This window comes from Cervus canadensis, chromosome 21, assembly GCF_019320065.1.
Source record: "Cervus canadensis isolate Bull #8, Minnesota chromosome 21, ASM1932006v1, whole genome shotgun sequence".
NCBI lineage: Eukaryota > Metazoa > Chordata > Mammalia > Artiodactyla > Cervidae > Cervus > Cervus canadensis.
The window spans coordinates 15,783,943-15,799,687 of record NC_057406.1 but is presented as its reverse complement, the minus strand read 5'-3'; the positions used below and the strand labels follow the sequence as shown (position 1 = coordinate 15,799,687).

Genomic DNA, 15,745 nt, shown 5'->3' with positions numbered 1-15,745 from the left:
AGAAGGCAGCCCAGAGGCTGGGCAGAGACAGAACATCCCCTAGGCAAGAAGGGGCCACACTCAAGCTTGCTGCTGACGGGGAGTTTATTTGGATTGCGCTGCGGAGATAAGGGTGGCTGACTGCTGCAGGTCAGGGTTGCTCCTGCTGCAGCTGCGGCTGAGACTCCGGCTCGGGTTCCGGTTCCGGTTCTGCCTCCGGGTCTGGTTCTGGCTCCAGCTCCGGCTCCAGCTCCCCTGTCTTGCTCGAAGCCTGAGAGGGGTGAGTCCCATGCTCTAAGGCAGAGAATCTTCTGGGTCGCCACTGCGGGAAGAAGACATGGAGGGTAGGAGGAGGAAGGGAAAGGGAATAAGCTATTCTTCCCAGCCCCCACCCTGCCCATCTGGTCCCAGGCCTCTCAGCCACTCCCCACCCCACCGTGAGCCTTCCTTGGGTCCTTCAGGAACAAGGCATCCCTGGAGAGCAGAGCCTCATGAAGAGGGACTCTGAGGCAAGTTCAGGGTCTGCTTTGCTCATTTTCCTGAGGAAGGGGTACCAGACAGCATGCTGAGGACTGGAGACGGGGGTTCCCGGCTCACCCGTCTTCTCCAAAGGTGAAAGCTAAAGGCTCCAGTCACCAACAAAAGCAGGAAGAGAAGACCAAGGATGAGGAGAGGGAGGTGACCTGTTCTCCCCGCCCCCAGGGCTCTCTCGGAGCGCTGGGCACCTACGGAGAGAGGACAGGATTGGAACACACACACACACACACACACACACACACACACACACGGGGTCTCGGCTGGAGGAACGTCTAGCCACACTCCCATAATTTACAGACAATGAAACCCAGAGAGTTTAAGGGACGTGTCCAGGGTCACTCAGCTAATTTGTGGTGGAAGTGGGTTGGGCCTTGACAAGGGCTGGTAGTCAGCTCCCTGGTTGGAAAGGGAAGAGTTGGGGTGGGGGTCGGTCTGGAAGTGGAATGGAAGGGGCTGGTCTGGAGTTGGGGCTGTGGCGCTGTGGGGTCTCAGACCTGGATGAGACAGCTCGGTGAGGTAAACCGCGGTCCCAAGAAGCCTCTGCCCCTGGTACAGACGGCACTGCCAGGGCTGAGAGAGGCGTCTGGTGTCCGGTGTCAGCAGCCAGGGGCCTGGGGAACTCCTCTGAGACCGCTCGTCCACGGGGCTCCACACAAAGTGCTCTTGTCCGGATGCCGGAGTCACCTCACAGAAGGGTTTTCTCAGGCTGCCAGATGATCCGTAGGGCTTGGGAGTGACTGAAAAAATAGAGGGAAGAGATCTTTGGGGGATCTGACCCCCTTCCTTGAAAGCATAGGTTCCGCCCAAGTCTTGATTCACCTGGGCTCTGACTGGGTGAACTTGAGGGGAGGAGATTGGAGTCAAGACCAAATTAATCTCAAGACAAAGCTCTGGTCAGGTCACTCTGCTACCCCCAAACTTTCCAGGCTCCCTACTGCCTCAGGGGAATGTTCAAACTCAAACTGGCCCAGAGGGATCACATAAACAGGTACCTTTTCAGATTCTTTTTCATGACTTTTATTCAAAGACTCAGAACCCCCAATATCAGCCATGTGAGTTGGCCCCCAGAAGACTTTGCACTTTTTCTGCCTCCATGCTATAGCTTCCATCTGTGTCCCCTAAATGAACCCTATTCCCATTTCTGAATGTCTAGAGAGCAGACCATCTGATCTAGAGATGGGACTTCCCTGGTGGCTCAGATGGGAAAGAATCCACCTGCAATGCAGGAGACCTGGGTTCGATCCCTAGGTCTAGAGACAGCACCTGGAAGCCATGTGGTGAGGGATGGGGGTAAGAGGAGACAACTGATGAAGGACCTTGAGCTGACTGTGGTGTACAGGCCCCTGAAGACTTGATGGCATAGATACCCAAGTTTAGCCCCAACCTGGCTCTTCCCAGCTGTGTGACTTTGAGAAAGTTCCTTCTCTGTAAAACACAGACAACAGTATTTCTCCCTGTGGTCCGGTGGTTAAGAATTGTCCTTCCAATGCAGGGGACACAGGTTCGATCCCTGGTCAGGGAACTAAGATTCCACATGGCAACTAAGCCTTTGCACTACAACTACTGAGCTCTGATGCTATAACTAAGAGAGAAGCTAGCATGCCACAGCGAAGACCCCACACCCCACAATGACGTGAGTAGATATTTTTAAAATTCATAATAATAAAAAAGAAGACAACCCTGGACAGAAAGAACTGGTAGACTGTGGCAACTGATGCAGAAGAAGGAGGCCAGGTTTCAGGATGAGTAGAACACGACTGGAGTTACTGATGCAGAAGTGACTTAGCAGGAGGACTGGGTATAAGGAAAAGATGGGGTTCAGAGTGAGGCTGAGTGTGGGTACCATGTCTAGGTAGAGATATGTGGAAAACAAGTGGAAATTCAGCCCTGGTCTTTGAGAAATGGGTTATTTATTAGTAGATTCATTTATTCATTCAACCAATATACATTATTAAGCACCTACTATGTGCACACATACATGCTAAGTTGCTTCAGTCATGTCCAACTCTTTGCAACTCTACAGACTGTAGTCCGCCAAGCTCCTCTATCCATTGGATTCTCCAGGCAAGAATACTGACTGCTGCTGCTAAGTTGAGTCAGTCATCTCCGACTCTGTGCGACCCCATAGTCGGCAGCCCACCAGGCTGCTCTGTCCCTGGAATTCTCCTGGCAAGAATACTGGAGTGGGTTGCTATGTCCTCCTCCAAGGGATCCTCCAGACCCAGGGATCGAACCTGCATCTCTTATGTCTCCTGCAGTGGCAGGCGGCTTCTTTACTACTAGCGCCACCTATGTTGTACTACTATTTAGTGGCTACAGATGAGCATTGCAGACACGGCCAAGCTGTGATAGTTTGCTGATCGATCAACACATACTTTCTGAGTTTGGTGTTTTCTCCTATGTTTGTTTTACACTGTCTTGAAAAGTCCTAGTTCAGTAAATATTTGCTGACTATGAAAGTCGTTTAGCTGTGTCTGACTCTTTGCAGTCCATGGAATTCTCCAGGCCAGAATACTGAAGTGGGTAGCTTTTCCCTTCTCCAGGGGATCTTTCCAACCCAGGGATCAAACCCAGGTCTCCTGCATTGCAGGCAGACTCTACCAGCTGAGCCACAGGGAAGTCCAAGAATACTGGAATGGGTAGCCTATCCCTTCTCCAGCAGATCTTCCAGACCCAGGAATCGAACTGGGTCTCCTGCATTGCAGGTGGATTCTTTACCAACTGAGCTATCAGGGAAGCCCTATTTGCTGACTAAGGGACTGATTTATCAACTCCCCCCAGTCTAGATTGCCTCCTGCAACTTTAACTCAATCCCTGGCTCCAAAGTGGGCAAGGATTCTGAAAATAAATATTCCACCTCTTTGGAATCATTCAAACTTTGTGACCTCTCCTTCTAAGTTCTCTGACCCTCCCCCCAATTCAGAGCTGGGGAGTCCCTTACAGAAGAGTGGAACATTCATCCAGTGACTCAGGGGAGATTTTCAGTTTCTGTTCATTATATGGGGGTGAGAAAAGAAAAGGTCAAGGGGGCACCCCGCACAATTGTGCTCAGGGGCCTGGCATCATGAGGTGGACTTGCCCAGTCTTTGCCCACCAACCTGCCCTTCCTGTCTTGTCCCACCTGCTAACCTGTGATGACTGCCAAAGTGACAGTAGCACTGAGCTGCCGTCCCTGCAGGTGGACGCGGCAGGTGTAGGTCCCGGCCTGGGCCTGACCCACAGCCTCTAGTCGAAGGGTAAAGTTGCCCTGGTCTCCAGCCACCAGGAGGTCGGGGCCTCCTCCGGGCGGGGTCCACGTGGCGGTGAGAGAAGACTGGGTCCCCACACCCAGAGGCAGGCGGCAGGGCAGCTCCACCTTGGAACCGGCTCCAGCGTACACTGTCAGAGGGACTCGGGGCTCCAGGTCTGCGGAGAAAAGGGAACCCCGAGTTAAAGCTGAGGAGTACAGATGGGCTGGAGCACTAGGTCTGCAGGGGAGGCGGGCAGAAACACGAAGGAAGTGGTCCAGTTTGAAGGGTGCTAAGGAGCAGAACAAGGTGAATGAACAAAGGATGCCAAGAATGCCCAAATGCAGACCGGCAAGCAGGAGACCAAAGGCTGGCAAGGGAGGCTGGATGGCCGAGAGAAAAGCTCGAAGGGGAGAAGCCGAGGAAAGGCCGCAAAGGGAAAAAGAAAGGGGCGGGACAGCGAGGCCCAGAGTAATCACAGGTGTCACCTGCTGCCGGAGACTTGATCTGGGGGCTCAGAAGCCAGCAGAAGGTGTCAGGGGGCAGGAAGGGGTTGTGGTCAAGTGTGAAGGCAGACTGGAGGAGTTACCCAGAACAGCCAGGTTGTACGTGATGGAGACATTGAAGCCATCTCTGTAGGTGAGACTGCAGCCCCAGGTCCCAGAGTCCAAGGAGCTGACGTGGGGCAGGAAGAGGAAGTTTCCAACTAAGTGGTGATCGGGGGACTCCTGAACAGGGACTCTGCCTGGGCCCCGGAACCAATGCACGGAGGCTGGGAGGTCAGGGCGGCTGAAGGAGCAGTTCAAGAGGACCCAACTGGAGGTCCACAGAGGCCCTGGGGGGCTTGCCGTCACTGGACAAAGACAAAGAAGGTTGATCATCCCGCTTGCCCGACACGACAAGTCAGCTAAGCTGGAAGCTCCCGGAAAAAGGAGCTGGTTGTAGATCTCCTTGTCTTCTCCCTCCCAACCCTCCTCCAGACCACCTACCCAGCCCAGAGCCTGGCCCCTGGAGGTGCTTCAAATGCAAGCCCAAGAGTCCGGTGCCTACTTCCCCCGCCCCCTGCTTCCAATTCACTTTGCTTGGGCTACCCTCACCTTCTTCAGCCCTTGCTTGAGGATCTCCCTAAGCCCACTCTCTGAGTTACAGGTATCTAAATTGAGTCACTCCAGCCCCTCGATCTCCCCTCCAAGGGGTGCCTCCCCTCCTCCACCCTGGCACTCCAGCTGTGGGTGGGGGAAGGAAAGCTCAAGGGGTGATACGATCTCTTCACCGAACCCTCCCCACCACACACGTGCTTGTCTGGGGGCACCTCCCACCCTGCAGGCAGGCTCGCCACCCCCTTCCGCTCCTGGGCTGGAAGCTCTCCGGCAGGGCTTGGGGCGCATCCTTAGAAGTACAAGCAGCCTCTGCCCTGCCCTTCCTGCCTCCTGGGCGGCGGGATACTGGGCGCCCTCCTTCCAGCCTCGCTCCCCGCGTCCCGCCCCCACCTACCCGCCGCTTGGCCCACGCGCAGACGGAGGCTGCAGGCAAGGGCGCGGTTCCCGAAGCGCACGGCGGCGTGGTACTCGCCGGCGTCGGCGCGTCGGGCCGGGCGCAACCACAGCGAGAAGTCCCCGCGCTGGAGGCCCATTTCTTCCAGCCGCACGCGGGACTGCAGGGGCGGCCTGCCAATGCGCAGGCCTCCGGGGGCCAGCCTCAGCACTGTGTAGCGGCGGGGCCCGGGACCCCGGGGGGTGGGCGCCGCGGAGCCACTGGACGGGAGAGAAAGATGGGACTGAGAAATCCGAGGGGAAGAAGCCCCGGGGAAGAGGCAGTCCAACCACACCTTGAGGATGAGGGAGCCCACCCAAAGGGAAGATTTCTGAACTGCTAACCGTCCTGTCCCCTCGTTCAGATTGGGCCAGCACCATCCACTACCGGAGAAGCAACCGTGCCTGGGGATACAGGTGTGAGGGTAGCAGTCTGCGGAGGATGGGGGGAGGGGCAGGAATGGAGGGGGCGCCTCTGTATTTACAGAGCTGGCTTGGGCTTTAGAACCTAAATCTAGAAGCCATTACCGCTGGATCTGGGGGTCCCTGTCATCGCAGTTTGGGGTGCATACCTCTCTGGTACATGCTGCCAAGTGACTTGTCTTGTCCGCGGAAGGCTGAGATCCTGGAGGGGGATTGTGGGGCTGCAGGGGAGCTGGGCAGGAGCCCCCTCCTGGGCCCACACCACTGGGACCTCTGCCCCGGGCTCTGGAGCCTCCACTGGGGAGGAAAAGAGAGGCCAAGGGGAGGGGCCATAAGCCGAGAGACTTCAAAGCAGAGAAGGAGCCTCAGTGTTTTCCGAGGGAGAAACTGGGCAGAAGGGAGACCTTGGGTTTCTGCCCCTTCCCTGCCAAGGGGGAGATGAAGAGAGGCTTTGGGGGCTGAAAATGGCCCCGAGGAAGGCACAGGAGAATCCACCCAATCTAAGGACCTTGGCATCTGTGTGGTCACTGAGAGCTCCCTGCTGAACTTTTGCTATGGGTCTGGAGGTCAACCCTCCCAGAGTCGTCCCCATCTTACCTGCAGCCGCCCATAGGAGTTGCAGAAACAGCCAGACCTGGAACCAAGCCTCGCACAGCATCTCCCCCGAGGCCTGGACCACACAGCCCTCCAAAGGGAAGAGGTCGGAAAGTGGGGAAGGACTAAAGTTTGAAAGAGAGGTTCTGCAAGGAGGGAGTCAGAGGAAGAGAATCTAGAAAAAAGAGGGATGGAGGCTTGGAGAGAGAGAGGGAGGAACCAGTGACCAGAAGCTGGAGTCTAGAGGAAAGCCAGCCAGATCAGGTAGCCTGAGGCAGGGGTCAAGGGAGGGGTGGAGGTCCCCAGGAAAGGGCAGGATGCGGGCAGAGTGGAGGCACGGTGGCTGTCTTGAGCTGGAGGCTGTTCTAGTGCTCCCAGGGCCCTGGCCCCTGTCCTTCTGCCTTCCCTCCACCTTCCCCACTTCCCCTCCCCGTTGCCCCCCCCAACACCCCAGGGCTCACGGTTTCGCTTCGCAGTGGAAAGTCTGAGGGGGCTGATTCCCAGCAGCGTTACCCTCCACCCTTGTGGTGGCGCTCCCCTTGTTTATTTCCTCAGTCCTGGGTGTCCCCACCGCCCCCTCCCCCTCCCCCACCCTTGACTGTTCTCTTTCCCCGCGGAACTTCTGCCTCGAAGTACCCACTTGCTCATTTTTGAATTGCTTCCCCAGGCCCCAGGTTCATACTTTCTTGGCAAGCCCTTCCCTTGGTGCTCATCCCTTAATGTCCCAGAACTTCATTACCCTGTCCACCTGCCTCCCCACCCATCAAATGACCCCTAGATTTATTGAACTCTAAAAGATGTTAGGTCTGAAGGGCACCCTAAGCACAGGGGATAGAATAGCTACACTGTATTGTGTTTTCACTATGTGCTGGGCATTGCAGTGCAGGGCACTTTGTACAGTACTAATCCCCCATTGTACAGATGTGTAAACTGAGGCAGGATCAGAGATTAAACAATTTGCCAAGGTCAGGGAGTGTGAACACAAAAGTTGTATGTGTGTAGTCCTGATGCCAGGTGACTTATATGTGTCTTTCCATCTTTATTTTTTGGTTATTTTTTGGCCATGCAGCATGCGGGATCTTAGTTCCCTGACTAGGGATCAAACCCTCACCCCCAGCAGTGGAAGCCTGTAGTCTTAACCACTGGACCGCCAATGAAATTCCCAGTCTTCTCATCTTTTGGGGTGAATGGTGTCAATGAATCACACACTCCTGTGATTAGACCTCTGTGTAATCAGCAGGCTCTCCCAATCCAGAGCTTCTGAACTAAGAGGGTGATAAGGAAAAAAATGCAGAAATCCTGCAGCTCAAACTCAGGAAAAACTGATGCAGAACTAGGAAAGGAAGCCTGAGAAGGCCAGAGGGGAACTCATGCTCCCTACCCCGCCCAGGCTAAGGTGCCAAAAGTCAAGCAGGCCTGGGACCACAAGAGGCCCTGGAGTTCTGGCTTGACCAGGAGGTAGCTCACTTCCTCGGTGCCAGCCAATTCTATGTTCAAGGAGGCCAAGATTTAGGCCGCCTGCCCTCTCCCACTTCAGGGGCGGGTCTTCCTGTTTCTGAGGCTACTTCTGTGCCTGGCTCAGCACAGTAGGGCTTGGTAGCTTTCCACTGGGCTCAGCAGTGTCTAGCTTGGTGTGGCCTCGAAGCACAGGAGGTGTGTATGGCTGGGAGGAGCATCACCAGGAACTCAAAACCAAGACGGCAGTCAGCTCTCAGAGCCACAGCGCCCCCTGTCCACCCCGGAGTGCAGTAGTTATCTTCTCAATGGGGTGGAAGGAAGGTACTGCTGCTTTTTCAGAGGGGAAGGGTCCAGACAGAATGTGCCCTGGGGCCACCCTCCTCTCTCTGTCCCGGGAAAGCAGGAGACAGGTTAAAAACAGAAGCGCGACCGTTTCTTTATTAAATTATACAAAAAAGGGGGAGGGGAGGGGGGGCAGCTGTGGGGCTCGGCCCCAACCCTGGCCCCACCCCGTCCTGGCGCTGTCTGAGAAAGGGATCTGAGGGAGAAGACTCAGGGATCAGGCAGGGTAGGGATGGGCAGGGCAGGATGACGTGAGGCTGGGATGCAGAGGTTAGGAAGGAGAGGCTATTGAAAGAGGGAGGGGCTGGCTGTGGGAAGGGCGGGAAGACAGGAGGGAGAGGGAGGGGGTGATTGGGGACCAGCTGGGGAGCTCAGATGGAGCAGGTAAGGAGGTGGAAGATGGCAGTGAGGATGGAGGTGCGGCATGAGAAGGCTGGGGGGAGAAAGGGCGGCAACTCTGGCGCGGGGTCCAGAGCAGGGAGCCAGGTGAAGAGTGGTTGCACGCGGCGCTCCCCACCCCCACCTCCGGGCCCCAAGGGGCCTCCCACCACCCCCAGCCCACTGGCAGGGGGCTCATGCCGACGCCCCATTTTCTGTCTTCTGCCGCTTGGGATCCGCTTCATCCTGTGGAGAGGGAAAGAGCTGGGGTAGCTGTCAACTAGGAGAGGGACCGCCCCCTATCCTGCTCCAGCCCACCCCGCCCTGCACCCCTGCACCACCGGCATCTCGGTCCAAATCCAAGGGCTCCCGGCCCTGCTGCATCCCTGACAGCCCCTCAAGCCCACAACCCAGCCCAAACCTCCTCTTCAGCAGCTCTCTTCAGCGCGGGCCCTTCGTCCTCATCTTCTTCTTCTTCCTCATCTGAGGAGCCAGAAATGGGTCATTGGGGGAAGGGCTGGAAGCTCCAGCAGAGACCCCCTGTGGCGGCGGCCCTCAGCCCTGCTTTTAGTTCTTCAAACCCACCCTGACGGTTCCCCGCCCCTCCCCACCTTCCTCGTCCCCTTCATCCTCCTCCTCGCCGTCCTCGGCGGTTTCTTCTTCCTCCTCCTCCGCGCCGTTCTCCTCCTCCTGCGGTGATCGGGAGAGGGAGGTGTCAGGCTAGCCCGTGCCTCCACCCACCGTCCCCGCCAATGGCAAGGGGCCTGGGCGGGGCCGGGGGCGGGGCGACTTGGTGGGCGGGGTCACGGAAAGGCGGGCCCCGGGGGAACATGGCTGGGGGCCCAGTGGGCAGGTGACCCCTGCGCACCTCCACCACTTCTTTCTTTCGCTCTTTCCGGCCTGCCTTCTCCTCCACCTTCTCTTTCTTCTCCTTCAGGTCCTACAAGAGAGAAAGAGGTCACCTTCCTCTGACCACACATGATCTGCTGCCCTTAATTCCCTCCAGCTGCGCTTCTCCCTCTGCAGTGAGCTTGTGGGTTAAGTTGCTCAGTCCGGTCAGACTCTTCGCGACCCCATGGACTGTTGCCCGCCAGGCTCCTCTGTCCATGGGATTCTCCAGGCAAGAAAACAAGAGTTGGGTTGCCATTCTCTTCTCCCAGGGAGCTTCCCGACTCAGGGGTTGAACCCAGGTCTCCCACATTGCAGTTAGATTATTTACCGTCGAGCCACCAGGGAAGCCCCAGTAAGTTTAGAAGGGTGGAAAATGGAGAAGGTGGCCAGGGCGGCCCAGACGCAGCAGAGGTCCCAGGGTCGCCACTGCCGCAAAGGGGCTGAGACCAGGCCGCTTCCCCAAGGGAGGAGGAAGAGTGATGAAGCCAGGGGAAAGGCAGTCAAGGTAATCGCTCATCACCCCCACCAAGCTCTGCCCAGCCTCACCGGCTGAAGAGTTCAGCTCAGCAAAGCAAATCCCCCTCCATCTGCTCGCAGCCCTGACGCCCCACCCCCTCTTGAGGTCCCTCCTTCGCCTGCCCCCTCCCACTGCAGGCCTGGCTCTGCCTTTTGTCTACCTCTGGGGCCTTTTCCGGAGGACTCTCTCCTGGGCATCCCTTCCTGCTTCCCCCTCAGCTTCGAAAGCCTTTGTTTCTCTCCGTCTGTGTGCCCCCCTCATCTTCAGGCCCCTACCTGGCCCAACGCTACAGGAATAGGGAGAGCCCCGGGGGGACAACTCTCGGTGCCCCCTCTCACCTCTGCCCACTCCTGGCCCAGGGGGCTTCCTCCTCCCGACCACCTGGAGTGTGCGCATGGGCACAGTGTGTACCCTGGTGTGGTGTGTGCACTGGGTGTGTAGAAGGGCAGGAGTGACCATTTCTGGGGGATGTAGGGGGAGTAGAGTAAGGGAAACGTTGGAAGGGGAAGTCTATGGGACGTGGTACAGGAAGAGACATAAGGTCTGTGTGGGTGGGATGGGAAAGCCAGTGAGAATAGGTACCTGCCCAGAGTCCCCTCCCTCCACACACTTGTCCCTCTCTCCACCTCAAGACCCCAGCAGGCACACCTTTGATGTCTTGTCTTGATGTGATGTAGCTGAGAGAGGTGCTCACAAGAGTCCCGACTCTCTGGGGTCACCACACCGGCTCTTCCCATTGAGATTCCAGTCCTCTCTCCACCCCACCCCTTGGCAGGCACTGTGGTGCTCTGGATGATCAGATGGGATCTGGTATTGGTGTGCAACTCTGTATATCCGATTCCATGGGGATGGAAGTTTTCTGGGTGAGTGGATCACCCTGGGAGGGTGTGTCCTTTCTGGAGCAGGGTTGGGGGTAGGACAGAGGTTTCTTGTGGGGGTGGTTGGCCAGGCGGGATGCTCAATTCCCTTCTCCCTTTATGGGGCACGCAAAACACTAGCTCCTCTCACTCCAACTACGTTTCTCCATGCCACTGTGCTGTCCTCATTTCTCGGCCAGATGGTCACTATGGCACTTCGACCTGGTGGGCTTCCCCCTACAGCCTTGGCCTGGGGAGCCTTGGCTTCTCTCTGGGGGTCCCAGCACCAGATCTGCGTAGCTCTGGCCCAAGTTTCTCATGGGGCTGATGCAGTGGGGGAGAGTCAGTGAGTGCCAGGGAGGGAGGGAGTCTACCAGAGGCCAAAGTCCAAGGGGCCGGGCCCTCTCCTGCCCTGTCTGGTCCTGGCTTGTCCTTCTGGTCACTGTCCTTTTATGATCCCTTCTCCAGGGGGGGTATGTGACCTAGGTCTTGTGCTAAGCAGCTCTCTGGCCTCATTTACTCAGCACAGGCACACACACTGACACAGGCTGACACTGATTCACACGCACGGCACAGAGGGGCGCCCACGCGATCCGGAGACACATGGCCCGGTGTTTGGGCATTCTGGCACACACTCTGGAGGCAGCACAAGGGCACAGTGGAGCCACTCGGCACTCACAAAGCGGCAACAGGGCCCCAGAACAGCTACGTCTCTGCAGGCACACATGTAACTGACACGGGCAGTCCCACACACTCGCTGGATTTCAGACACACAAAGACACCTACTCAGTGAAGTCACATGCCACCGGAGGGCCGCTTGGCACACCTTGTCAGCGCTCACACGGAGCCCCTCTCTCCCACTGCCTCCAATCCCATTGGTTCCCCCTTTCACTTCCCTGGCCTCCGGGGGACCTCTGCGACCTCCTCAGCAGCCACCCCCGCCCAAGGTCGGGCTCCCAGCCCCCAAACCCTGGCCGAATTAATTTCCCCGAGCGACACTCAGCGGGTTCCCTAGGGAAATTAGAGGAAGCCTGGAAGAGAGGCAAGGGCGAAGGGATGGGGCCGGGGAAGGGAGCTGATGAGAGCAGGGGCGGCGCGATGCCATGCCATGCAGTGCTAAGCAGCCCCGGCTTTTTCGAAGGCTAGTGCCAGCCCTCTTCTGGTATTTAGGAATTCAAGATTCTTTAAGTGTGGGGGGAGATGCTGGAGGACGGTTATGGGGGACTAGGAAAGCTGCAGGCCAGTGGAGGAAGGAATTGATACAGATGGAAGGAAGAAATAGAGGCAGTAGCTGTCTGAGCAGAGGAGCGAGAGACGGTCGGGCCTCGAGGGGAGGGGCCTCGAGGAGCAGCCTCCCGGGAGAGCCCTGTTTACACCAGAGGCTCTCAAACCGCTTAGCAGAGGAAGGTGAGGTCAGACTGGAAGGGGAGACGGGGGACAGGGAACCGGAGAGGGACGCGGGGGAGGGGACAGGGTAGAAGAGACGCACAGAGCTCCGACGGGCACCGGCCGGGGTGGAAGCGCGCGAGCCGGGGCCGGAGAGGGGTGGGGACCGCGCGGGGCCGGAGCGGCCGGGCCGGGAGCCGGGCGCGCGGCGCTCGGGAAGCTAGAGGGCGCTGGCGCGAGCCGCGCGAAGCGGGGCAGGCAGCGCCAGGCTGGGGCGCGGGGGGAGGGCGGAGTGGGGTCCGCGGGGACCCCGCGCCCGGGCAGCAGTGTGAGGCCGTCGGGGGCGGCCAGGGGCGCACGACCGCGCGGAGCCCGGGGAGCGCGCGGGTGCCGGGCCGCAGCCGACCCCGCCCGTACCTTGGCGCTTAACTCGGCCGCTGCCTCCACGCTCTTCTCCGACATGGTGCCGGGGCCGGGGCCGGGGCTGGCGGGGAGTCGGGGTCCCGGGGCCTGGACGGAAGGGCCCTGGACGGCAGAGGCTGGCCGCGGCCGGAACCTGGCGCGGTGGCGGCGGCGGCGGCGACAGCGGCAGCGGCGGCCGCTCGGCAAGCTGGGGCTCAGGAAGAGACGGCAGAGGCGCGCGGGGTGGGGCGGGGGTGGGTCTGGAGCGGAGACCCGCAGGGCTGCGGCCGTCCGGAGGGCGGGCGGAAGGGCGGTGCGGGCGGTGGCCGGCGCGCTCCGGCCGCGGTCGCTCGGTCCTCGGCTCGCCGCCCCCGCACCCGCAGAGCTGCCGCCGACCAGCCGCGGCCGCCCCCGGGCCGGGAACCCGCTTATAAAGCGGCGCTGCCCGACGGGAGGGGCTTCCCAGGGGTGGGGCAGGCGGGATCTGGGTGGAGAGGAGAGGGGAGGGGGATGAAAGCGGAGGTTGGAGAGGTGGGGATAGGAGGATGAAAGCGAGGGGAGGGAGCGCGCGCGAGGCGGGAGGGAGCACCAGACCAGGAGGGGGAAATGGAGAGACTGTGGTCGCGGAGAAGGGAGTGGGGCGCGGAGGTGGGAAGGGGTGGGGTTCCTGCGGGGAGGGACCTCCCCGAATCCCTACCTACTGCTTGCGAACGTCGAGTCTGGCTTTTGGGGGCGGACTGGAGGGATGGCCTGGATCCTGCCGACCACCCCCCCCCCAAAAAAAACCCTGAGATTTTGCTAAGGGATGGGGTGGGGGGAAAGCAGATGGAAAGGCCAGGCAGGTATTTGAGAAACCAAAAGCTGAAAGAGGAGGAAGAGGGCGGGAGCTACTTCCACTTCTGGCTGGATTTCCCCTCTCCTCCGGCATCTTCGTTCTCTGGGTGGCCTTGAGAGGGGGTGGGAGAGAAAAGGCAGCCCACCCTCCGTCCTGCCCGAGGCTGACATTTGTGACCCTGGCTGGGTTCCTCCATTCCTGCTCTTGTCTAGGATCTGCGGGAAGTCAGAGGCCTTCCAATCTCCTCTCTCCTTTTTCATCTTCGACCTTTCTTATTTGCCCATCCCACCTCAGTTTTCTCTGCCTGGTCCTTCCATCTCTCCTCATCCCTTCTCATCCATTTCTGTCTCATATCTCTCATCTTCTGTCGCCTCTTCTCCACTCCTCAGTTGCCCTCTTCAACCTCCCATCTCTGCCTTCCCTCTCTCTCCAGACAACACTGTTCTTGTCTTATCTGAGTGTGTCACTGGCCCTGCATCTTTAGCTCATCTTCCTCAATTCCTCTTCACGTCCTTATTTCCCACATTTTCCCTCTCTTGATGTCTCTTTCTTCTGCTGCCATCTTCCCCAGCCTTTCTGGATTATATTAATAACTGCCTCCTCTGCAGGGGTTTCCAGCCCACAACTGTTCCACGCACCCTCAGCTCCTTGCCCTCAGTCTCAGTCTCTTTGGGTCATTTTGAGAAGCTTGGAGTTTCAGGAGGGGACAGCAGCTGGGATGTGTAGCAAAGGTCGTGGGCAAGATGGATGGAATGGAAGGCTAGGGTTTGGACCAAGATATCTTCAGTGTATTTGCACTCCTGCATTTGTCCCTCAGTCATCATTTTCATTTTTCTTAATAAAAAAAAGACATAACCGACTCCTCGGGACCATTTAGTCTTTGAGTCCATAAGTACCCCCTCTTTTGGTCCTTTGGTGTCCATACCTCCCAATTTCTCTTCCTGACTCTTCTATCAGTTTCTCAGTCTCTGACTCCTCAAAAATCTTGGAGTCCCACCCAGGTTTTTCCTTGCCGAACTCTGTCCATCTTGCTCAGATCTTTCCATCTCTCGCTCTGTTTCTCTGACACACTCGCTGATGTCTTTAGCGATCTCTGACCCTCTCCATCTCTGTTCTCTCTGGCTTCATTTGCCTCCCTCTCCCCCCTCCTTCCCCCCCCCCCCCCCCCCCCCCGCCCCAGTCTCCCTGTCTGGCTCCCTCCCCGTCAGTCTCTTTCCTCTCCCTCCCACCCTCCTTTCCTCTTCCCCCCTTCTCCACCTCGCAGCCCCGCCTGCTGTCTCGGACACCCTGCTGGGCTCTTACCCTGTTGCCCTGGTAACCGCCCCCCACTCCGGTCACCTCCACTCCCCTCCCCCCCTCCAATCACCGCCATCAACAACCTCCATCCACCTTCCTCCTATTTTTCCTGAGAGCCAATAGAAACCCTGTTGCCAGGTGGAATGCTCATTTGAATCAGCCAATCCAGGAGCCTCACTGCTTGCCCTGCCTTATATGGGGATTTGAGGAGGGCCACTCCCCCCACTCCAGCCCCACAGGGGGCCAGCCCCTCCACTGTCCTTTCTCCTTGCCCCGGAAGGAGCCTGGGACCCTCCCTCTCACCCTTCTATAAGGGTCTGGCCTCCCATTTCTCTAACTGGGACCACCGGGGTTAGTGTGGACTGTGGGTTGGACTGTGGGCTGGGCCTGAGGGCCGGGGGGTGGGATCGAGGTGTGATTAGGGAAGGGGAGGCGGAGGGAGCCGGGAATTTTGCCCAGGGAGGGGTGTCTGGGAGCGGAGGCAGCTGCAGTGGAAAATTCCAGGGAGATGGAGAGGCAGAGAATGGGAATCCTGCCCCAAGGCCCAAGGGAGAGCCTTGAGAATCTAAGAGTTTGGACACTAGGGTCCGCAGGGACCAAAGGAAAAAGATCTAGAAAGCAGAAGGCCTGGATCTAAGTCCCTTCCTGCTTGGGAGAAGCACCCCTTAGCCCTCGCTCGCTGGTTGGACAGCAGATCAGCCTCCCGAAGTCTTGGCTTCAGGAGAGGAGAGCTAGACAGGACAGTCAGGATGAATTTGGAATGAGTGGGGTTCTGAAAGCGCACCTCCTATTCCTTGGGGTTGGTCTCTGGGCCTCCGGGGCCATGAGAGTTAAGTGATGCCAGCCTGTCTGTCTGCTCCTTTCCAGAGCACCATTTCTGAGGCCTTGTGAAGCCTCGCCTGCTTCTAGAGGTCTTTTACTCCAGGGCTCAACAGAGAATTTTCCACTAGTTGAATGGGGGGAAGTTCTGCTTCTTACACATTTTCTGGAGGTGGAAAAAGGGAGGCCAAGTGAGAAAAGGGGAGGCCCGAGCCCCCTGGAAACTCTGACTTCGGACATCCTAGCAATTCCCTCACCACTATGAAGATGTT

The 15,745-nt window shown here is 58.3% G+C and overlaps 2 protein-coding genes across 2 annotated transcripts; both read right to left on the bottom strand.

Moving 5' to 3' along the window:
• Positions 1 to 66: 66 nt before the first annotated feature.
• LAG3 (lymphocyte activating 3) lies at positions 67 to 8,053 on the bottom strand. The gene is made up of 8 exons (XM_043440732.1): positions 6,296 to 8,053; positions 5,848 to 5,995; positions 5,238 to 5,497; positions 4,333 to 4,596; positions 3,646 to 3,921; positions 1,011 to 1,253; positions 577 to 704; positions 67 to 301 (listed from the first exon to the last, which is right to left on the bottom strand). Exons 1-8 carry the CDS (start codon positions 6,354 to 6,356, stop codon positions 131 to 133), a joined length of 1,551 nt encoding a protein of 516 aa, XP_043296667.1. The 5' UTR covers positions 6,357 to 8,053; the 3' UTR covers positions 67 to 130.
• A 108-nt stretch (positions 8,054 to 8,161) lies between these two features.
• PTMS (parathymosin) lies at positions 8,162 to 13,033 on the bottom strand. The gene is made up of 5 exons (XM_043440733.1): positions 12,539 to 13,033; positions 9,339 to 9,410; positions 9,082 to 9,160; positions 8,892 to 8,953; positions 8,162 to 8,716 (listed from the first exon to the last, which is right to left on the bottom strand). The coding sequence occupies exons 1-5, from the start codon at positions 12,581 to 12,583 to the stop codon at positions 8,666 to 8,668; spliced, it is 309 nt and encodes a 102-aa protein (XP_043296668.1). The 5' UTR covers positions 12,584 to 13,033; the 3' UTR covers positions 8,162 to 8,665.
• Positions 13,034 to 15,745: the final 2,712 nt, after the last annotated feature.

Excerpts from the sequence above, each read along its gene's own strand:
- LAG3 (XM_043440732.1), bottom strand. The coding sequence starts at position 6,356 with ATGCTGTGCGAGGCTTGGTTCCAGGTCTGGCTGTTTCTGCAACTCCTA. Across the intron at positions 5,498-5,847 it reads TGGCAGCATGTACCAGAGAG|TGGCTCCGCGGCGCCCACCC; the intron begins GTATGCACCCCA and ends TCTCCCGTCCAG. Across the intron at positions 302-576 it reads TTCACCTTTGGAGAAGACGG|TGGCGACCCAGAAGATTCTC; the intron begins GTGAGCCGGGAA and ends TTCTTCCCGCAG.
- PTMS (XM_043440733.1), bottom strand. The coding sequence starts at position 12,583 with ATGTCGGAGAAGAGCGTGGAGGCAGCGGCCGAGTTAAGCGCCAAG. Across the intron at positions 9,161-9,338 it reads GAAAGAAAGAAGTGGTGGAG|GAGGAGGAGAACGGCGCGGA; the intron begins GTGCGCAGGGGT and ends CGATCACCGCAG. Across the intron at positions 8,954-9,081 it reads GGATGAAGGGGACGAGGAAG|ATGAGGAAGAAGAAGAAGAT; the intron begins GTGGGGAGGGGC and ends CTGGCTCCTCAG.